Genomic DNA, 24,079 nt, shown 5'->3' on the forward strand with positions numbered 1-24,079 from the left:
TGTTTAAACAAATAAGAGAAGGACAGAAGAAACAGTTGAAAATCTAACACGTGTAAGAGTAATGATAACACTGTAGCAGTGAGCATAATCTAAATAGAGGGTAGTGAACAGCACAGTGCTAATGCAAGTACTGCCTTCCATGTGTTGTATATGACTTCTGTTTGGACTGTTATCTGAAGTGTAGCAACAGAAGGAAATGTTTTATCTACAGGTAAGTCAAAAGCCAGACCATAAACTGTACTGTTCTCAGTCAGCATTAATAATAAACTTAAAACCCGAGCAGTAGAAGATTATACACCACACACACACACACACACACACACACACACACACACACACACACACACACACACACACACACACCTGACCTGGCAAGATGAGCCAGCAGCGTGAATAAGGATCAGGATAACCGTCACATGATGGCGTTTGTGCGTAATCTCCTTCAGACGGGGAGGTCTGCTTTGAAGCTCCGCGCACATCCTGATCTAGACTGACACTCCGGCCCTCAGAGTGCACTCCGAGTCTTCACTTTACCTTAACTTAAGAAAAAAGAAAGAAAGAAAAAGCGTTTAACTAGCTTCACAGTGTATCTGTGGGGTTCAGCGAGGCCAAGTTCTGCCTTCAAAACAGAGCAATCCTAATCGCACAAAAAAGCCATGAGAGAGTTCCAGCGTAGAGCTACTTGAGAGTAAAAATAAAATTAAACAAAAGTAATGAGAACGTTTAAACGGAAAATTCTGAACTGATATAAATGTTACTATAAAAAAATAAAGTAAAGCCTAGTTATCCACGGATTTAGACATTTGTGTGTGTTATGTAGCACTGGTGTAGTGTTTATGTGGTTTGACTATTGTAAATGTATCAGAGAGCGCTCGTGGTTTTCCAGCGAGGGAAAGTCAATCTGTTTGTACACAAACCACGTCACTGTGCGTAAAAGGTCTCCACCCTCTTCCTCCCTCTTTGCTGGTTTGGGCTGATGCAATGTTCATCTATAAAAGGAAGAGCCCTCGCCCCTTTTTTATAGCAGAACAGGGCTTTCTCTCCGAGCGCGCCGCATTTCTTGGACTTTGATTCAAATAGTCAATACATCGAAATTCTTTTCGCGTTTTTGTTTCGGTTTATTTATCTTTTTGCTCCTTGGCCTGTTTCAGTTTCTGCTTTTTAAAGTCAGATCTGGTCTACTAGTAGGTCCATTCATTCATTCAAAATTTCAGTCTTTATAAATATATATATATATAAAAAAAAAAAAACTAGTCTTTTCAAGGATCAGCTGATTTTTGTAAAGAAATCGTCTGGACGTTTTTTTCTTCTTACTGAAAGGATCTTCAGGCATCCTAAGACATCTTCAAAAGGTAAGAATGTCGACATTCTCGTTTACCGGCAGAGGGAAAATTGGCGGATGTGGGCGGAACAGTATTTGAAATTTAAAAAATCAAATCTTTACAAGTTTTAACACACTGCACAGTTTCTGATTGCACATTATTACAGCATTTTATGTCTTTACCTTTTTATTTTTAATGCGAGGTATTTTCTTTAATTAAAAATCGTCTGTTATCGGGTGTTAAAAGCTAATCAGTGTGAAACAGAATGATTTCCTGTCACAGTACATGTGCAGATCTCTCACTAAAGACTCATAACATGTCATTGTCTGAGAATCCCGAGGCGTTTTCTCTTATTAGGTCAGCCCTGATCCAAATAAATGAATAATGGAGTGTCCGCTTGACAGTGATGCTGCAGTGCTGGGCATGTATTAGGACACGGGCTTTTTACTGCCACACAGATCACAAAACACACACAGTGCGAAATGGAAGACATAGAAAAGTGTCTCTTGTGTGTAATCTGAAAAGGCTCTAAAGATAACCCTGCGCCTGAGCCACGGCCGCTGCGCAAAATGGGAGAGCCATGCCCATAAAGGGACAACACGTGTCATTGTTTCCAGTGGAGCCGGTCGGGTCATGGGAATGATGGCATTAAATGGCTCTGACCATTTAATGCCATTGTGGCTCTGTTTGGATCTTCATGTGCGTAAAAATCATCCACGAAGGTTATTTTACTATATGCCCGATTTAGACAACTATGTCTGATTGTCACCTATTTGTTTCATTGGCAGTTTCTAAAATGTGATGTTTCAAGAAAAAGTAAAGTGAAAAGTCCAGATTTTAAGACGATTTTTAAGGGGGAAATGTGCGCAAAGTGTCACATTTGTCCGCGTGTACTGCGGCTTTTTTCTTTTGTATGTGTGTCAGTATCTATGGAAGAGTTGGGGTGATGCCGGTCTGGTATTTTTCCACTGCCGGTGCGTCACCCCTCCTCCCTCCTCTCTTCTTCCTCATCTGACTCCGCCGTAGCTAAAGCATGGTCACGTGGTCTCAGATTCCTGAGTAACGCTGCGGTGGAGCCACTATAATATTGATTATTCTCAAGGCAGCGTGAACGCGCACAGCTAGAAATGGGGGGGAAAGACTGAGGAAATGACGCAGTATACAGAAATATAAGAAATACAGTTAATTAGCAGTTAAAATAACTTTTTTTTTTTTTTTTTAGCTTTAAAATGCCAGAGATGAGAGATTTCAACAATGCTCCAGAAGATGACAGCAGCAGCTCAAACAGCAGTGAATACCCATGCCCAAAGAAGGTGCCACTGGATGGGTAAGGCTCACTTCACACACACTATAGTGAAAAATATTTAATCAAGAACTGAAAACTGCACATGGTATAAACCACACTTCACAAAAATAACTCTTGATTCTTCTCTTTTCTTTTAAAGCCAATACCCCGATTTTGACGCAGAGTGCCAAAACTTCCTCCCTGAACACACGGGCAAGAAGAAGTATGTTACTGAATCTGTAAGAGCTTCTCTTTTTCCTCCAGCACATTTATCTTTCTCCTTTAACCAGTGATGTGATGTCTCATCTTGCCCTAACCGTCCTGCGTCTTTTCCACAGCACCAGGGTAGTGCCTCCTTTGGCATGTCCGTCTTCAACCTGGGCAACGCCATCATGGGCAGTGGCATCCTGGGTCTGTCCTTTGCCATGGCCAACACTGGCATCGCCCTGTTTGTGTAAGCATCTATTACTTACGTCTGTCCAATGCAAAGAGGCAAAAGGAAACAAACAAAGAAACTCCTTAAGCTAACACCAGAGTCAAGAGGTTAAGATGTAAAGAAAACCAAATAAGCATGACTCAAAACTGGTGTGTTTTTATTTCATAATCCGCATTCGGCTCAGACAAGCACGGGCAGGTATGGTCTGTTGCGTTGGTGTGACAGCTTGTGCTGTAGACACTCTGCACAATGACTTTTCGCCGCCAGCAGAGTGTTTATGTGTCCTTTATGCAGCTGCTCGACCCTGAGAGTCAGGGTTGAAAGTTTACAATTGTTCAAATGTTGCTCAGCTGAAGTACCAGCAATCTTGAGATTTTTTTTAAAGTGCATCTCATTGTGAGTGATAGTGCCCCCTGCTGGTTATTCAGCACATTATTTGTGTGTGTGGAAACACTGAAGTCACCTTGCATCAGCCGCGTGCTGCATTTCTTAATTTTTCCTTTTTAGCCCTCTGTTTCTCACTCACGCTGGCAGCATCTGCTGGAACTTTTCACAATCAGCCTGTCAGCAACCAATTGACAGAAATCAGATTATTGGGTCCAAAAAAAAAATCTAATATTTTTTTGAGTCCACTCGCAGTATTCGACATCTCTGGGAGTCAGAAACAAAAGGGAGTGGCAGGAAAAGCAGCTAAGTCGAGTTAGTTACGTAAATGGAGAGATAATGTACGCTTGCAGGAGATCATGAATGGAGCTGCAGCTGACCAGTCTGATCCCTGCATCTGCAGGAAGCTGGGGATTACAAACACCTAATGGCTCCTACCCAGCTGACAAACCTTGCTACCTGCTCCTTATGTCTCTGTGTTTATATGCTGAAGTACTGTCTGGTGCTAGTAAAGCAGATCAAGCCTTTGCAAACTGAGATGAGACAGAATAAGGATGTCATAGACAGACGAGCAGCCACCAAAGCAGCTGGACACACAGCTGAACATTGCATTTATCAAAGACAAGTCTCAGAAGGCCAAGAGATTTACTTTCATCTGAACTATTAATAATGCCGAGTGTACAGTGCTGCCTCTGCAGCATCCCAGGGGCAGGGAAACCTTTCGTCCTTTGTATTCCTGCTGATGCTGCTTGTGACTCAAAGAACTTAGAGTTCTGGGTTTGTTTTTGACAAGGCAGATTGCAAACTTGCGCACGCTCAGGTCTCGAAATAAACACTAAAGGTACTGACACTTTGCTCTTGGAGCAGAAATCATCCTAATGGCAAATTCTCCCAAAACACACGAGATCTGAGCCATCACAAGAGAGAAGGGATGTGAGACATGATCAGTAGACCCTGCACAGCAATATGTGACCTTCACGTCAGCCAAATGTCAATGTGTTTGTTCACCAGTCAGGAAAATACATTTGTCATTCAACTGGCCTTCAAAGGCCCATGTTCAGCACTTCAGCCTTGATCAGAACATTTCATCATTGATTTTTCTGCTTTTCTTTTTTTTTAAAATCTAATTATATCAAGGTCGCAGGTAAACATACAGCTAAAGCTCTCCCTTGTCTGTTTACAGGATTCTTCTTGCGTCTGTCGCCATCTTCTCCTTGTATTCTGTGCACTTGTTGCTGAAGACGGCCAATGAAGGGGGTAAGTCTATCAGACAAACATCCCCAAATGCCAAGTGTGTATTTTTTTAAAAATACTGTTGTTCTAAATCCACAATTCTTTGTGTATTTAGGCGCACTGGTGTACGAGCAGTTGGGTTACAAAGCCTTCGGGACACCGGGGAAACTCGCAGCCTCCCTCTCCATCACCATGCAGAACATTGGAGGTAAGAAAAATGAATGTTATGTAACTGTAATAGATCCAACATGTGCTCACTCAGAAAGCTAAAACACTGCTCCTCTGTGTCTGCAATAAGAGCATAGAGGGGGGAAGGCACGGGGGGAAACCTTGGTTGATAGAAACCAGCTTGTTTTGTTTGTTTTTTGTAGCTTCCAGTAAAACCTTGAGTCATTATACAAGCATGCCATGATTCTTTTCTTTGGAACATCTGGGCCCCTTGCCAAATATTAGAGATCGCTATTTTTATTTTTCCTTCTTTTCTTTTTTCTCCCTCAGTTTTACAGGAAAATGTGCTAACTGCTGTTGTTGTTGTTTTTCTGTTTTTTCCCCAACAGCCATGTCGAGCTACCTCTACATCGTGAAATACGAGCTGCCCACTGTTATAAAAGCTTTCACAGGAGCCAACGACGAGTGAGTGACTTTGATATTTTAGCAGCTTCCACACACAAACGCAGGTCTGGAAAAGTTAGAAATGACTGCATGTCTGTGCGCACCGCTCCAACAGACACAGCGCCTCAAACTGGCCGACATGACCTCTTTAAAGGCACCGTGTGGTGTTTTCTTGTAAACAAACATAAGCTGTGTTTACATGAAAAGGAGAAAGTCATACAAACACTGCTGGATGGCTCCACTAGCAGCTAAACGCTCTGCTTGGTGGCTTTGAATTTTCAAGCTTTATAGTAATACAAGCCATTTCTTTCTTTTTCATGTTTCACTGCTTTATTTCACCTAACACAAGAAACACTGCTGAAACTGGCGCATTACTTATATAAATATTTTTAACAAATCAAATGATGAACCTGGAGGTTGTAGACTTATTTCCAAGAAATCCAAGGACAAATCAGTCAAGCTGGCCTCTGTCCAAGGAACATCTGATTCAGATCAGACCACCAGACCATTTGTCGTGAAGCCAAAGATGTAGATTAAATGTCAATACAGCATGGTTTACTCGCCCCAATAGGAATGTTTGCTGGTTGCACTAGGACTACAAAAGGGAGGTGTTGGTGTTGGTGAAAAAAATAAATTCCCAGAAGGAATGAAAGAGAACCGGAATGCCCGAAAGAAGCACTCGAGGTGGACATGTTAAGCAAAATGGCTGCCAGTTGTTTTTCAAGTGCTGAGTGTCGGGGAAGGTGAAGCAGCGCCTTTGTCGCTCTGCTTGGAGCACAGGCGGGATGTGTAGGAGGACTGTCTGGCTGTTTTTAAATGGACGGACAGTGTTCTGTCTTTCTGAGCGGCTCTTTCAAAGAGCCCTTTTAGAAAATGCAGCTGGTGCCGCACAGAGATGGAGCGCGGGATGATCTCACCGCCACCCGGCTTCGAGTTTAAAAAATTGATGTAGTTCGCTCTCCTCTGTGCCGCTTTGTTACATCTATTTTTGTAAGCTATGCAGTCATGCTTGCGGAGGCCAGTTCTTGTCAGCTAGTGCGCAGAGGCCTGGCAAGACGTGTCAGAGCAGCAGCTGAGAGGTTTGATCAACCCTAAAAGCTGCAGAGGATTTCACAGGAAAGTAGATTCAGCGTGCTGCTTTCGGCATCACAGAGCTAATTAAATTACTTGTGGTTCTTAATATGCAAGATATACACAAGAAAGATGATAAAACTAACAAAAAATTCAAACTCATTGACAGTAGATTTCACAGTAGAACACTGCAAAACAACCTGTGTTGCCCCTTTAACACAGCTACAGAAATCTTTACCTATTCATTGGTGATCTCCATCAGCTAACACTGACATGCTCTGTCTTGTATTTCAGTCAATGGTACATCAACGGTGACTACCTGGTGTTGCTGGTTAGTGTTGGCATCATCCTGCCCCTGTCACTGCTAAAGAACTTAGGTAAGGAAAGTGTGTGTGTGTGTGTGTTTTGTGGGTGGGTGCTGCGAGTCAGATGCATTTCTGAACAGGGTTGGGTTCAAAGTCAGTGACGCACTTGCACGCGTACAAGATTTCAAAAGCTTTAAAATCTTAATACCGTAGCGTGACGTGATAGAGGAGGGCATCGCTAATGATTGTGTTTTTCACTCTTTCAGGTTACCTTGGTTACACGAGTGGTCTGTCACTGCTGTGCATGGTCTTTTTTCTGATTGTGGTGAGTATGACACACCTTTCCTCATTCCTCATGTTAGCGCATCACCGCACATCCTTTACGCACATCCTTTACGCTGTTCTTGTTTTGCCAATTGAGTTTCCGTCTTCCAGCGAAATCCCTTCCTCCTACACAACAGAGCGGGATTCCTTTGTTTTAAAAAATGTAGTCAAATGAATGAAACAGTCAAGTTTCTGATCATGCCGTAAATGTGGTTTTAATGAACCTTTGCTTCTTTACAATAAGGAGCTAAAATGGGAAATTTGCTCTCTGCTCCTTCAAGGTGATCATCAAAAAGTTCCAGATCCCATGCCCTCTCCCTGATATTAACGACGACAACTCGACTCATTCGTTGAACATCTCACACAGCTTACACAGCGACAATACTTCTGACGAGGACACCTGCAAGCCAAAATACTTTATCGTCAACTCACAGGTAACGACTTAGAACATCTGTAGAACTGAAATAAACCATAATGAAATCATTTCTACTTTTTAGACGTTAGTTATAATGAATTTTTTTACATCCCTAGACTGTTTATGCTGTCCCTATTATTACCTTCGCCTTTGTGTGCCACCCCGCCATCCTGCCCATGTACGACGAGCTCAAAGAGTGAGTATACACTGCTGTCTTTTTAAATTTCCCTGACATATAAAACACAATTTACAACTTTTGTACAGTCATTTTTGTCTGTTGTCTAAATAAAACATGTCTTCAACTCTCTGCTGAACAGCCGTTCCCGCAAGAAGATGCAGAATGTCGCCAATGTTTCTTTCCTGGCTATGTTCATCATGTACCTGCTGGCTGCCCTTTTTGGATACCTGACTTTTAACCGTAAGTCAAGACAGTAAAAATGTAAATATGTACACAAATTTTTTACGTGGGGAAAAAATGTAACCAAATTTAGTTTCTTGAGGCTGTTAATGTCAACACACACCTATACCAGTTCACAAGAAGTTATACAAAATGTTAAATGGGCTCTGTCATCTGAGGTTAAGCAAGAAACTTTCAGGAACAGTAGTTATGCAAGACTGTGAAAAAACCCACCTGATGCCACTGAGCAGTGTGTTTGTGTTCCCGTGTGTCATGACAAAAACAACTGATAGACCACCAAGAAATGTTCCCGGAACTTACCAGCAGTTATACAAGAGAGTGATAGTGAAAACTGTGACAGTGTGGCGTGCCCCCCCCCCCCCCCCCCCCCCCCCCCCCCCTACTAGTTTGTAGTCGGAATGAGTCGACATTGCAAAATGATATTTGTTTTACCTACTTAAATACTCCTAAAACAACATAGAAGTCTAGGTGGTGTGTGGCGGTAAACCTCTTGCTTAAATATACATGTAACAAAAAAATGCTTTTTTGTTCTAGTAAAACACTTATTTTACATTAAAATATCATAACAGGGTGTTAAAAATTAAACGAAATGTTTTTTGTTGCTGTGCATGCTAATGACAACCTGCAAACCTTTGTAAAACCACAAGGCTTAGCAAACCATTGTTTCAGTTAGCTTAGCTTGCGGTTTACCTAAGCAACTTGGCTACATGTGTATTATGTGGAACATAAATTTTAAATGGGGAAAATTTAAAAAAAATCTGAATAAGCACACAGCTTAAGGCAAAGGAAAATGTAAAAACTAGACCCCAAAAAACAGAGTCAAAACATGTTTGCTTTTTTTATTAGCTGGTTAGCTTAGCTCGATCCAGAGATGTCTCTGAAGCGCTAGCATTTTTCTCATTATTATTTTACTATTTATGTAGCACAGATTCTTAAAAATATAAATAGCATGTAGCCAAATTACTAAGATACTAAGATAAGCTAATTAGCAGCTACTCCCACCTTTACACTGATTGCAAAGATATGAAAGCGGAATTTAGCTTGTCATGAAGCTAATTTTTATGCTATTAATCCTAATGGCACATATAAACATAAATATGGGTGATATAATATATAAGGTTTTACTTACTTTGCGTTTATAGAACTTCATGATAAAAAATCTTTGACTAACAATGCAAATTTAAATTTTTTCTAAAATTTAATTTATAAAATGGTATCAGGTTCTAACCATTAGTTATCCATGTACAGTCCTCTAGATGAGTAGATGACTTTAACCCTGACTTAAGTGGAGGACATCTGTTGTCTTTGTCTATAGAGCACGTGGGAGATGAGCTGCTGCATACCTACACCAAAGTGTACAAGTTTGATGTGCTCCTGTTGATTGTCCGTCTGGCCGTGCTGACCGCCGTCACCCTTACTGTCCCTGTTGTCCTCTTCCCTGTAAGTTTGAAAAAAAATGTCACAGAGATTCTAAAATATGAATTACTACAAATAATAGGTCATGTGGAATAACCTCCCTGTGTCTTTCTCATTGTGCAGATTCGTACCACTGTCAACCAGCTCCTGTGCCCTTCTAAGGGATTCAGCTGGGTTCGCCACACTGCCATCACTGTGTTCTTGCTGGCTGGCACAAATGCCCTGGTTATTTTTGTTCCCACCATCAGGGACATCTTTGGCTTTATAGGTATGTGTCTGCATACAAGATACTGTAATAACATCTTAGCAACAGTAAAAGAAAGGATTGTGACTAAAGTGCCAAATATCTTTACTCTGTCAGGCGCTTCTGCTGCTGCCATGCTCATCTTCATCCTGCCTTCAGCTTTCTACATCAGACTGGTCAAGAAAGAGTCCATGAAGTCTAGGCAAAAGATCGGGGTAAGATGGAGTTCGATGAAATGAACAGTTTTGGAACTTTACACTTATTTGTTTCCTTGCCAAGAATTTGACACGGTTGTAGCTGCAGTAATTAGCCCTTTAGTTTAACTTCATATTAAGCAAACACTTGAATTAACTCTGTTCAAAACCACAATTCTTATGTTTGATTGTTTTTTCTTTAATTCTCATATTTTTAACTAAAGGATAACACAAATAGTGCAACAAATGAGCTTTATCTTCTGCATTGCTAAGCTAAAGTAAGATAATTAGCTTTATACTGAACCGAAGACAACAAATTACACATTTGTTGAACTGTGAAAGGTTTCATTTAACTTGGTGTGAATGAACACATTAGCTAACTGTGATCTTATTTTCCTCTCTAGGCATTAGTCTTCCTCATTCTCGGTATTGTGGTCATGCTTGGCAGCATGACCCTCATCATCCTGGACTGGATCAAGAACGCCACAAGCGACAGCGGACACTAAACCTCCAGCTCTCCTGCTGTGTGCTGCTGGCTCTTCGACATCCTTGTAACCAACATCAAACCTATTGTAAACAAAGAAAAACACAAGAACTCACTTCATGTTCAGCATCGACTCGCTGAGCGACGGACCATGCCATTCCAAGAGAATGTATCTGAACTTTGTACAGTATGCTGCGATAGACCACAACGTCGGCGTTTTACTTTTTTTGTTTGTTTCTCTTTTTATTGCAACTTTTTTCATTGTCATTTTTGCTCATTTTTATTCTTCGTGTTTTGATAGTTTGAGGTATGGGGCTTTGTTTTGCTTTTATTTTTGAATAGTTACTAAAGGTACAGCTGAAAACTAAATTCTTTTAACGTGCCTCACGCCACAGAAGAAATAGTCATAGAGTTCAAAATAGAGCTTACGCTCAGGTACGCTGCAACTGTGTCCTCTGAGCTCGGCAACAATAGATCCTGCTGACAAAACAAAAGAAAAACCTTGTGAATTTTCCAAATCCTGACAAGTGGGAACAGACTTGAAAGTTTAACCTTCTTAGTTACGTTCTTTACAACAGTTTTTCTTTTTTTAACTTTGCCAAAACTGTGTTTGTAAAGCATAATTATATAGTGAAAAGCACTTAAAATCAGCACACTTGTCAGTTTTCACAGGCAAGGCCTAACACAGCCTATTTCAGTATTTGTACCAAGTCTCTGCAACCTTGTTAACAGTGTCAGCTTTCCTTGTAAAACTGTGCGTCACTCAACAGAACCTGCCCTTTCAAACCTAGCACTGGGTGCTGCAGAGGTTCTTGCGTGAGGTCTCTCCTGAAACTGTATTTAGTCTTTATAACCTGCTGAAGGTCTGCGCAGCGACGACACTACTGCTTTGAGAAGGCCTGCGAGCCTCCCGGTTCCACTTCCCCCCACTCAGGGGTTGTGGGAAACTTGAAATTTTTTCTTTATGGGAGAATACTTTGAATTTTGACCACATGCCGTGGTTATAAGATACCTGTTAAACTTGCAAAAAACCAACAACCTAAGAAACAACTAAAAACAGGTTGCACTCTTGAACACCTTCAACCAAACAATAACGAACAAGAGAGCGCGACGCGGATTCCTTCCCACCGAGTGGAGAGCCTGTCGTAGATGGCACACTGTGCTTCCAACATTCACACGTCACCGAAATGTTGTCATCTATTTATGGAAGACCGTGAAATCAATGTAATTTAAAATATTTTACTATATTTATATAATATTGTACGTGTACATGTATATGTGTATATATATATATATATATATCTATTGAGTTCACCTGTAAATATGCTTTTTTTTGTACAATGTTGTATTGGAGCTGTAAAACAAATCAAATCCCAAGGTGGTTAATACCGAATTTGTTTCAGTGCATCGGAGCTTCAGCGGTTCTTCTCCGTTAAGACTGACTGAAATTCTCGTTTAGGAACTGTGTGAAAGCCCCGTTGTTGAGCGGTATCAGTCTTCTTTTCCTTTTTGGCCCCTGAACACAAACACAGCAAAATGTTGTTTCTGCACATCTCCGCTTGAGAGTACGTCAACCATCTCTTGACCTCAGGAGCAAAGAGGGCTTTGCCCATCAGTGTTACACTGTTGTTTCAATGAAACACTATGTATATCCTGTAATTACTGTCCAAATAAATCAAAGACAAATGGTAACTTGAGCTGTGTACACTCTTTCTTGTCCTCTGTTGGACTGGGGTTTTTTTTTTGTTTTTTTTTTTTTTTTTGGGGGGGGGGGGGGGGGGTGGATGTGGAAGAACTACTATGTTTAGTTTTTTTATGTCCAAAACTCCTATGCACTGTGCTAAAGAGAGAGACCAAGCTTAGATAGACCCAGGCCATATTTTGCTGTAAACCATTTTGTACCATGAGATGGTGCAGCAGGTCAATGTAAACTTTATTATCAATGAAAATAAATTTTTATTTACAACAGTGTGAGAAAAGGAAAAGCTTCATGAGGGAAAAGAGGAGCTAAAAAAATTAAAAACATCTGTCAAAAAAAACACTGCCGGTGCGTCACCCCTCCTCTCTCTTCTTCCTCATCTGACTCCGCCGTAGCTAAAGCATGGTCACCTGGTCTCAGATTCCTGAGTAGTGACCCATCACTTCCCTTACCTGTGGCACCTGGATGTCTCTAAACCACATACAATGTCCCCACTTTGAAGGTGTGATAAACATAAGGCTCACTTGTGATAACATTCTACATACATGCAACTAGTTTCTGTCAAAAAACCCTTATCTTCAGTATTTCTAGGAATTAGAAATTTTTTTTTTAGAAATATTTAAACTCCTCCAAGTGGAGGAGTTTAAATATCTCGGGGTCTTGTTCACGAGTGATGGAAGAAGGGAGCAGGAGATCGACAGACGGATTGGTGCAGCGGCTGCAGTGATGCGGATGCTGTTGTGGTGAAGAGAGAGCTGAGTGTAAAAGCAAAGCTCTCAATTTACCGGTCGATCTACGCCCCTACCTATGGTCACGAGCTGTGGGTAGTGACCCAAAGAACAAGATCACAAATACAAGCGGCAGAAATGGGTTTCGTCCGAAAGGTGGCTGGCCTCTCCCTTAGAGATAGGGTGAGAAGCTTGGCCATTCGGGAGGGGCTCAGAGTAGAGCCGCTGCTCTTCCACATCGAAAGGAGCCAGTTGAGGTGGTTCAAGCATCTGACAAGGATGCTTCCTGGGCGCCTCCTGGGTGAGGTGTTCCGGGCATGTCCCACTGGGAGGAGGCCCCGGGGCAGACCCAGGACACGCTGGAGAGATTATATCTCTCGGCTGGCCTGGGAATGCCTTGGTGTTCCCCCGGATAAGCTGGAGGAGGTGGCTGGGGAGAGGGAGGTCTGGGCTTCTCTGCTTGGGCTGCTGCCCCCGCAACCCGGCATCGGATAAGCGGAAGAAAATGGATGGATGGATGGATATTTACTATATGCAATAATGAATTTCTATACATTTTACATCAGATGACCACTTTGGTTGTAAGATTCAGATAATTATTTATTAAAAGCTAGACATTTAAAATGAAAATAAGAAAGAAAAGTATTTCTTTGTGCCCCCCTTTCCCTGTTAATGCCCTACCTGGCCCACCTGACAAAACTTTGCTAGACTCGCCCCTGCACAGTTACCAGCCGCCAGCTACATAAAAAAAGGATCCTGGTGTTATTTGTCTCTCAGAAACAGTTCATAACTTCCCTTCAACTCATTCATGTCACCTAAAAGGTAAACCTGTTTCTCCATCACCTGTTCAGCTCTGATGATTCAGTAAGGACGTCTCCTGGTTTCATCTTCATGTTTCCCTCTCACCACATATCCAAACCGACATCATGACCAGCAGCTTTTACAGCCGTGGCTCCAGCAAACATCAGCTGATATTAGAAAGTAATATTAAATAAATTCTAACAACAGCTGATCAAGCTTAAACGTGCTGCTGTTGTTTAGCGCGACCTCCACCTGTTTCCTCTTTCTGGCGCAAAGGGGACGATAAACAAACAAGAGAGAAAAGCTGATCAACTGATCATTGATCAATTTCATGATTGAAATAGCAACAGGAGAGGGAGGGGGAGAAAATGAGAGAAGAAGAGGCAGCTGTGCAGAGTAAAGACGCAGAAAAACTCCAGCTTTGCGTCTTTTTTTTCATTCTAGCTGAAGTATGGGACAAATCGCGTTCCTTTTCACCTCAATACAGAACTTTAAAGTTCAACCTCATTGGCTGTAATTGGTCCAGCCTAGAGTCGATCATGACCAATTAGCCAATCCACGCCTTTAAATGTTTATACCATTACAAAAAACAAACAGACAAACAAACAAATAAACATCAGCCCATAAAAACGAAAAATCACCATCGGGCATACCAGTCCAGCTATGCTGAGAGCCAGGGTTAAACGTTTACAATTGTTCAAATTTTTCTCAGCTGAAGTACCAGCAGTCTTGTTTGCCTCATATTTTTTTTAAAAATGCATCTCATTGTGAGTGAGAGTGCCCCCTGCTAGTTATTCAGCACATTATTGTCAGTCTGCTCACTTATGTAGAAAGACCGAAGCCATCTTGCATCAGCCAGGTGCTTTTTAGCCTTCTTACTCACACTGGCAGCATCTGCTGGAATTGATCACAATCAGCTTGTCAGGAACCAACTGTAGAGAAATCAGATTATTGGGTCAAAAAATATTTATATATATGTTTTCGAGAGTCCACTCGCAGTACTCAAGATATCTGGAAGTCACCCAAATGGTGTCCCTTCAGAGACACAAGGGGGAAAGCAGCTAAGTTGAGGTAATCCTGCTGCGCCAGGCATGAGTTACGTAAATGGAGAGATAATGTACACTCGCACGAGATCGTGAATGAAGCGGCGCTCCAGCTGATCCCTGCATCTGCAGGAAGCTGGGGATTACATATGCCTAATGGCTCCTACATAACTGACAAAGCTGGCTATTTGCTCCTTGTTTTGTGTTTATATACTGAAGTGCTGGCTGGTACTATTGATGGTCCAATAATCAGACAATTGACATTAGAATTCCACCTTTAATGGTCGCCTTCCTTTTTACAACAAGTGGAAAGTCCCCACATAAAACCTCCGCCCCCCCCTTTCCCACATGCGCATAGCCAGTAGGTAGGTTACATACATCTTAACAATTTCCCCTTTTTCTTTAAGAAAAAGAGACTGAAGATTAGAACAGAATGTTTCCTTTTTCAACAATATACCAGCCTAACATAATATGGCACTAAACCAGAGGTGGGTCGAGTATCCAAAAATTGTACTCAAGTAAGAGTAGCATTACTTTAAAATATATTTACTCAAGTAAAAGTGAAAAGTAGTCGTCAAAAAAGTTACTCAAGTAAGAGTAAAAAAGTACTTGGCGAAAAGACTACTCAAGTAGCCAGTAACTGTTTGAAATGAAATATATGTAAAAACATCAACAAAATAAGGCACAACAATTCTAATTTCCAGATTTCAGTTTTTCACAACATAAAGCTTTTTTCACCAATACCTACAGTAAATAATATAAATATATAAACACTGCAAACAATTTCCAGTGACAAGATATGCTGTAAACTTTATATTCATTTTGGCTCCAAATGGCACAGCAGCCTCAGAGAAAACAGAACGAGGCATCTTCAACGTATGTTCATACAAGGCAGCTCAGTTGACCATTAGTTGTGTGGGTGTGCATTTATTTCTGCATATTTAGCAAAAACGTGCCATTTCATCACTCAGTGAGGTGATGGTTAAGCTTCAGCAGCAGTTTGCTCTCAAGGTTCTTTCTGTGAAGCTCTAACTGTTTAGCAGTGAAGAGGAGTCCTGCATGACTGAGAAGTCCTTCACAAGCTCCAGATGCAGAAAGAGCTGTATTGACTTTGATCGACAGCTTCTTGATGTGAGGAAAGCCATGCAATAGATCCACATCTCCAGTGAATGGACATGAAAGGTACCTCTCCAGCTCCCCTGCTTCTGGCTTTCCTTACCCCATGGATCCTTCATCTTCGTCGAATAGGCCGCTGTTTGTGCTGGTCTCATCCAGCTCTGTGTCTAGTTAATGTCTGATGAAGTGGAGACCTGTGGAAAGATGTAAGGTTTTCAAAAGAATTAGGTCTGGTCATTATAGTGCTGTAAACACTGCCAAGCTGCAGATGTTTGTTTGGAGCTAGCCTCCAAAAACATGACAGACTGGTACACCGTTTGCATCATTGCAGCCAGAGCACCAATCCACTTTCGATCTCCTGCTTCCTTCTCCTGTCACTCCTGAACAAGACCCTGAGATACTTAAGCTTTTCCACTTAGGGCAGGTACTCGTCCCTGATCTGGAGTGGGCACACCACAGCCACGACCATGGCCTCAGATTTGGAGGTGCTGATTCTCATTCGCACTTCTTCACACTTGGCTGCAAACCATTCCAGTGCGAGCTGGAGGCCATCACCTGACAAAGTCAACAAAACCACATCATCCGCAAAAAGCAGAGATGAGATTCTGAGCCCACCTTAGTAAAGCCTTCCACAACTTTGCCTAGAAATTCTGTCCATAAAAATTACAAACAGAATCAGTGACAAAGAGCAGCCTTGGCAGAGCCCATCACCCACAAGGAACGAGTCCGACTTATTGCTGGCTATGCGGACCACTCTTGCAACGGTCATATAAGGATTGAATGGCCCGTAACAATGGGCCAAACACCCCATACACCCCATATGTCCACAAAACACATGTAGACTGGTTGGGCAAACCTCAAGTATTTTGAGAGGATACAGAGTTGGTCCAGTGTCCCTCTTTTGGGCTGTGCCCGCCAGGGACCCATGGACTAAGGCCCGGCCACCAGACGCTCACCCATCTGGTGGCCGTGATATTCTGAAAACATATAAACAATACATAAAAGAAAAGAAATTCCCTTTACACACACAAGCACACGTGCATGATTTCAAAACCTTTAAAACTTTAAGAAGGAGCTAGAGTGACGTGATACAGGAGGGCAACGCTATTAATTGTGTTTTCCCTCTTTCAGGTTGCCTTGGTTACACAAGTGGTCTGCCACTGCTATGCATGGTCTTTTTTCTGATTGTGGTGAGTATGACACACCTTTCCTCATTCCTCATGCTACCATATCGTCCTTTACGCAAATCTTTGGCAAATGCCTGTTCTTGGTTTGCCAGTTGAGTTTGAGTCAGAACATATTTCAGTCTTCCAGTGAAATCCCTTCCTGCTACACAAAAGAGCAGGATTCCTTTTTTTAAAAAAAATGTAGTCAAATGAATTAATTTAATAGTGGAACAGGACAGCACAACAATGGTCAAGTCTTTGTTTCTAATCATGCTGTAAATGTAGCTTGAATAAACCTTTGCACCTTCACAAGAAGGAGCTAAAATGGGAAATTTGCTCTCTGCTACCTTTAAAAACTATTTACTTTGCCTTGTTTGGTATCATCCTTTTCAGCACAACCTCACGTGTCTGAATTTACAGTTATGTTTTCATTTTGACAGACTGTATAAACACAATTGATCTAAAATCAGACAAAAAACATAAAATCCGAGTAGAAAGTTATATTTTTTACTGTAACAACCACAAACAAGTTTACTGAATCATATTTCATAACTTTAAATGCAAATATAAATGGTCAATTTTAAAATTATATGCACAAGTTTTGCAAACAACAAAGTTATTTGCAGCCATTTACCTTTTACCCTTTTTTAATAACCATTTCAAACCATTTCTATAACAATCAGGTGTTCTGCATTCAATAAGATGCCACACAAATTATTTTAGCCACTCCAAAAAAAATAATTTCTGTCCACTATAAAGGAGAACATCACAGCCTGATACCTGCAGGTCTGACAGCAGCAGGTGTATCACTCCTGTTTCTACCTGGAGACAGCAGTCGCCTCATTGTTCTGACACACAACACAAAACTATCCACAATACTACACACTAACTACACAAGACAACAGACTAACTACACACTCCAAACACGCTAAATGTCACAAATCTCTCACATCTCAAAACTCGCTCTCTCTCTCTTTTTCTGCTGTCTTTCTCGCTCTCTCGCTGTCACTCCAAAAAATTCCCCCTCTTCCTAAACAACCAAATGTCATGTTGCCATATCATTTTTTGGTTGGTCGACATGGTACATTTTTCCACCAACACAAATGGGCTGTTTTTTGTTTTGTTTTTTAAATTTTTTTGCTCATAAGCAGAGAGTGCTTGCTAGTGCTGTCCTTAGACAGTAAACGTGACGAAACTATTGAGAAAAAAACGCGTATATATTGTTTATCATGACTCTGGTTTCACGAGGCCTATCAACACAATTTAAAAACTGGTATATATCACCTTGCTGCTTTGTCATCTTGAAGTGGTCATGTGATTGGCTTACCAAGACTACTTCCTCAGTCAAACAGCAGCACTCATGCGATTGTTTTGCCCCCCTGAGCTCCAGGTGTTGCGCCAAAAAGTGATTGTGATTGCCGTCCGCGGAAACGCGACCGCACTGCCTTTTCTTGTTAGTAACAGTAACGGCGTTGTAACAATAGAAATAGTAATTAGTTAGATTACTGGTTACTGAAAAAAGTAACGCCGTTACTTGTAATGCCGTTATTCCCATCACTGGAAAAAACCCACCTGATGCCACTGAGTAGTGTGCTAGCATGTTTGTGTTCCCGCACATCATGACAAAATCAACACAACAAAAACATGGCGGTGCGCTAGGTCTCAGTGGCTACACCAGGTCCAAACTATGGAGCTATTATTTATTTTTATAAAGTTCTATTTAAGTTCTGGTTTAATGTAAAGTTGTAATGTGTGTTGGAACTACAGGCAAACACGTCTATAACTGCCAACAACTTTTAGAGTTAAGAAAACGTTAGCAAACTCAACTAGATGGAGACACACTGGAAAAACTGTGCTCTGAACAGACGGTTTATGGCCCCATCGTGTCTCAGCATCCGCCGGGAAGTCTGTCAAAAACCGTGTGCAAGGAGGTGAAAGCGCAATAAGCAAGCCGGGATCCATGCTAGGATAAAAGCTAACCGTAGACAAGCGGCGCTTCCATCTCTTATGCTCTCCAATGTGTGCTCCATAGAAAATAAACTGGACTGTTTAAGGCTACTTCGAAACTCCTAGAAAAAAATAGGACACCACTGTGTTCTTATTTGTACTGAAACATGGCTACACGGAGGCACGCGGACTCGCAGACTGCCCTATTCAGCTAGATGAGCTAGCCAGCTACCGTGCCGACAGAGACCCCTTATTATTTGGTAAGACACGTGGTGGTGGACTGTTTACTGACATCAAAAACAGCTGGTGTAGAAATGCAGTGATTGTTTCAGTGCATTGTTCAGAACTTGTGGAGGTCTTGGCAGTCAGATGCCCAAGAGTGTTTACTGTGGCGATCATCATTGCTGTTTACATCCCACCTAGTGCTAGCATTAATGATAAAGCTAGTGGAGCACTCAGTGAACACTACAAGATTATCAGTGATGTGCAAACAGTCAATGTGACAGCTTCTTCATTGTCACTGGGAATTTTAATAAGTTTGCACTTAAATCAGTTCTACCCGAATTTTATCAAAACATTGACCTTGCAACCAGAGATGACAACATGTTAGACCTTGTTTACAGAAATATCCCTCCCCCACATTGGACAATCGAACCACATCTCCATACTTCTCATTCCGGTCTACAGACCTATCAACAAACAGACCCGACCAGTTTTGAGAGAAGTGAAGACATGGCCAGAGGGGGCCATACCTGTCCTGCAAGACTGTTTTGAACGCATAGTCTGGCACATGTTTAGAGAAGCTGGTACATATACGGACACCATGGACCTGGGCCTTGTAGGTCACTAAAATCAATATTGAATCTGTGTGTAACTTTGCCAAAACAATGTCAGACTGTAGTTTTCTCTGGTCCCCTCCCCAATCAGACCAGGAGTGACATGTTTAGCCGCATGTTCTCCTTAAATTGCTGGCTGTCTGAGTGGTGTCCCAGAAACGATGTGGGCTTCATAGATAATTGGCAAACCTTCTGGAGGAAACCTGGTCTTGTTAGGAGAGACGGCATCCATCCCACTTTGAATGGAGCAGCTCTGGACACTTATGGACACATTTATTAAACCCCCCAAAATATGACTATCCAGAGTTGGGACCAGGAAGCAGAGTTGCAGTCTTACACGCCTCTCTGCAGCTTCTCTCCTCCTGTTACCCCCCCAAAACCCCATCCCCATAGAGACTGTGTCAGCTCCCAAACAGACAAAAAACAAACTAAAAACCAGCAATAAATAACTTAAACATAAAAAATCACAAAGAAAGAACAATACAGTGAAATGTGGATTATTAAATATTAAAAATTAAACAATTCGATTTACTCTGCCTTACACAAACCTGGTTGCAGCAGGATGATTATGTTAGTTTAAATGAATCAACACCCCCGAGTCATTCTAACCACCAGAAATCTCGAAGCACAGGCCGAGGGGGCGGTGTGGCAGCAATTTTTCACACCAGTCTATTAATCAACGAAAGACTTTTAATTCATTTGAAAGCCTGATGCTTAGCCTTGTCCACCCCAGCTGTGAAACTCAGAAACCAGTCTTACTTGTTATCATATATCGTCCACCTGGGCCTTACACAGAGTTTCTGTCTGATTTCTCAGACTTTTTATCTGATTTAGTTCTCAGCTCAGATAAAATAATTATTGTGGGTGATTTTAACATCCATGTTGATGCTAAAAATGACAGCCTCAACATGGCATTTAATCTGTTATTAGACTCAATTGGCTTCTCTCAAAATGTAAAAGAACCCACCCACCACTTTAATCACACTCTAAATCTTGTTTTAACATATGGCATAGAAACTGAACATTTAACAGTGTTTCCTGAAAACCCTCTCCTGTCTGATCATTTCCTGATAACATTTACATTTACAATAATTGATTACACAGCAGTGGAGAGTAGACTTTATCAAAGTAGATGTCTTTCTGAAAGCGCTGTAACTAAGTTTAAGAATATAATTCACCCACTGTTATCATCGTCAATGCCCTGTACCAACACAGAGCAGAGTAGCTACCTGAACGCTACGCCAACAGTGGTTGATCATCTTGTTAATAATTTTACCTCCTCACTACGTACGACTCTGGATACTGTAGCTCCTGTAAAAACTAAGACTTCAAATCAGAAGTACCTGACTCCATGGTATAATTCTCAAACACGTAGCCTAAAGCAGATGACTCATAAGCTGGAGAGGAAAAGGCGTGTCACAAATTTAGAGGATCATCATTTAGCCTGGAGAAATATTTTGCTGCTTTATAAGAAAGCCCTCCGCAAAGCCAGAACATCTTACTATTCGTCACTGATTGAAGAAAATAAGAACAACCCCAGGTTTCTCTTCAGCACTGTAGCCAAGCTGACAAAAAGTCAGAGCTCTTTTGAGCCAACCATCCCTTTAACGTTAACTAGTAATGACTTCATGAACTCATGAACAGAAAAAATTACCAATAATCATCCCACAGATGTAATATTATCTAGCGCTACTTTTAGTACCAATAATATTCATTTAGACTCTTTTTCTCCAATTGATCTTTCTGAGTTAACTTCAATAATTTCTTCCTCCGACTTCCGGACGCTAGGGGGCTGCCAGTTTTTTTCACTGTTTTTCTGAGCCTTTGTTTTATAGTGCCATTTGTTCTCTCCACTAATCCTGCACTCTGTGGATGGTAGGCACAAAAGTGTTTTATACTGAAACCTTGTGCTTCAGATACTTTGCTGATCACGTCATTTACAAAATGGGTTCCATTATCTGATCTTATCAGAGTAGGAATTCCATATGTTGGAATGAAATGGTTGCATAGTCTGTTTTTTCACTGGGTAGATTTCTGGCCATTTTGAGAAAACATCTATAATTACTAGAGCGTATTTTGAGCCCTGACACTCATTCAATTCAATGAAGTCCATGTGAATCGTATGAAATGGGTGAGGTGGTGTAGGAAAATGTCCTCTTTTTGGTCTTAAGTTACCTTGGGTATTGTGTTTTTGGCAGGTCATACATGTTCTCATATATTCTTTTGCTGAAGTTTCAAAATTTATAGTGTAGAATTGTTGGCATCCCTCAGATTATCCCTCCTGATGAGCCATGGCTCAAAACTATGGCTCACTAGAGCGGTTGTTTTGTGTTTTGATTTGGAAGAATGGGTTTTCCTGTTATTTTCATTATGTCATCAGTGTCTAGTACTGCTCCGTGTTTTAGCCATTGCTTCTGTTCTCTTGGTGATGCTGCTTTTTGTTCGTTCTGCAATACAGATAGTGGAATGGTGTGATTTTCATGAGTTGTTAGTAAGACTGTGGTTGCTATAGCTGCTGCTTTTGCAGCTTTGTCAGCAAAATTGTTTCCCTTTGTAATTTCGGAGTCATCCTTCTGATGTGCTGCACATTTGCAAATTGCTAAATGTCGCATCACATAAGGAGTTTCCGCCCATGTAAACAGATGTGTGCCATGATAAAACTTTCCTCCACACACTAGAAATAAGAAACTAATTTCAACCCTCTGTTACATCTTATTCACTTATTTTATAATCCAGTCATTTTTTCAAATCTAGTATCAATTAACTAATTTGATAATGCGCTAAGTTGATAGGTCAACAGAAATGCACGTTCAAAATATTATCACAAAAGAGAATTTCCTTCATACAGTAAATTACTTGTGTTGCATCAATCAAACAGAAAGCATCTCACACTTTATTGTATTACCAACTAAATTTATTGTCTGATTACTGCTTGGTCATACCAGACTCTCTCTGTGTCTTTATTTATTTATTTATTGCAAACGTTTCACCTGTTGTCCTGCTGAAGAGTTAAATGTCAGCAGTGGATAAATTCAGCATTTGATAACAAAACTCTGTTAAGTTTCCCCTGCTTTAACACCAATGAGAGATATAGGCGCATGTATAGTGCTCTCGTGTGTGCTAAGAAAGGCAAATGTGCTTGTAGCAGTTGAGAGATTATTATGCTGTTATATATTACATTATACCTGTAATCAAAATGAGTACTGATACTGCTGTAGGCCACATCATACTTCTTGTGTAATCAGTACATAGTTTTAGTTTGCATCATACTTCTGAGTTAAAAGAATGTGAAAATCATTCGATTTATTAGATAGGTTTCTATTATCCTATACTGCTGACTTACTGTGAGTGAGTTACACTGTTTCATGACATTTCATACTGCTGATTTATGAAGAGAATATTGTGTTCAGAGAGTCAGGGCCTTTTTTTTTCTTTTTATTTTGATAGTAGAGACAACAGAGCACATTGCACGGGAGATTCACCCCCACCTTTTGTTGGAAGCAGAAAAACAGGGAGCCAAGGTCATAACTCAGGCTCACTGACAGTTAGAAAGAATGTGAATGCTTGGTTTGTGGCTGTGGCGCATTTTGTATAGCTTCTTTTCTTTTGTTTAGTAGCTTTCTGCCTTCACCTGAGAGGGTGTGCCCTAAGTATGTGACCTATGGTCTCCATAATTAGAGTTTATTTAAAGATACCTTGTGGCCCTAACTCAGCCAAGTGATGTAACATAGCCATAGTATTTTGCTTACACCCTTCCTCTGTGTGGCCAGTCACTAAAATGTCATCTACGTAGAGTAGAAACTGTCTCTGCCCCTCAAAAGTGAAGCCAAAGAGGTGTTGTGGGTCGGGGTGGAAAGGCAATTCAATTCAATTCAATTTTATTTATATGGCGCCAAATCACAAAAAAAGTCGCCTCAAGGCATTTGATAAGTCTATCACTGAGAACCATTGTTCTTTTGGAGTGACTTGATTCAGTATAGTGTGGGGATTTGCTAATTCTGGTGGCATCATTTCAGTGATTTCATTTATTGCTCGCAGATCATGCACTAGACGGTATTTTGCAGTATTAGCTTTATTCACCACTTAAACAAAACATCAGTCTTTGTTTTATTATTATTATTGTTATTATTGTTATTATTATTATTAAATTCTCCTTTCTCAAAAACAGAAAATGAAATTGTAGTTGTTCTTGGCTGAGAAACACAAAACCTCCTTTTGTTTTGTTTTTTTTTTCCTTTTGAGACAAGAAACTAAGTTTTAACTTTTCTGCCTTATCACCTAAAGCAAAGCAGACAACCCATCTCTCAGCTGGCTCTGAACTTATCATCATCAAGGTCGCATGGTGAGGCCACTTCAGAAGTCACAGTACTCCTCACTCAAGCAACATTTCAAAAAAAAAAAACCAACCTAAACTCAGCACACACAGAGAACAACAGCCAAGACACAACTGAAAATGCTGTTCTTGTTTGTCCTCCTTGAACTTTAGAATAAACTTATTACATCTGCAATAGTAAATCATATGCCTAATCATTATATGTCACTGTGATCCACGAGTGTGATCACAAATTTACTTATTTTTCAACCCAACAAAACAAACAAA

General features: G+C 40.9%; 1 protein-coding gene across 1 annotated transcript; it reads left to right on the forward strand.

Annotated features, from left to right (window-relative positions):
• Positions 1-992: 992 nt before the first annotated feature.
• Positions 993-11,835, forward strand: slc38a2 (solute carrier family 38 member 2). The gene is made up of 16 exons (XM_006806463.3): positions 993-1,352; positions 2,545-2,649; positions 2,768-2,846; positions 2,946-3,061; positions 4,611-4,684; positions 4,776-4,868; positions 5,218-5,293; positions 6,638-6,720; positions 6,915-6,973; positions 7,254-7,406; positions 7,504-7,583; positions 7,705-7,805; positions 9,121-9,245; positions 9,345-9,489; positions 9,583-9,680; positions 10,064-11,835. The coding sequence occupies exons 2-16, from the start codon at positions 2,552-2,554 to the stop codon at positions 10,163-10,165; spliced, it is 1,482 nt and encodes a 493-aa protein (XP_006806526.2). The 5' UTR covers positions 993-1,352; positions 2,545-2,551; the 3' UTR covers positions 10,166-11,835.
• The last annotated feature ends 12,244 nt before the right edge of the window (positions 11,836-24,079 follow it).

Source organism: Neolamprologus brichardi, chromosome 17, assembly GCF_056152115.1.
Source record: "Neolamprologus brichardi isolate AB-2024 chromosome 17, ASM5615211v1, whole genome shotgun sequence".
Lineage (NCBI taxonomy): Eukaryota > Metazoa > Chordata > Actinopteri > Cichliformes > Cichlidae > Neolamprologus > Neolamprologus brichardi.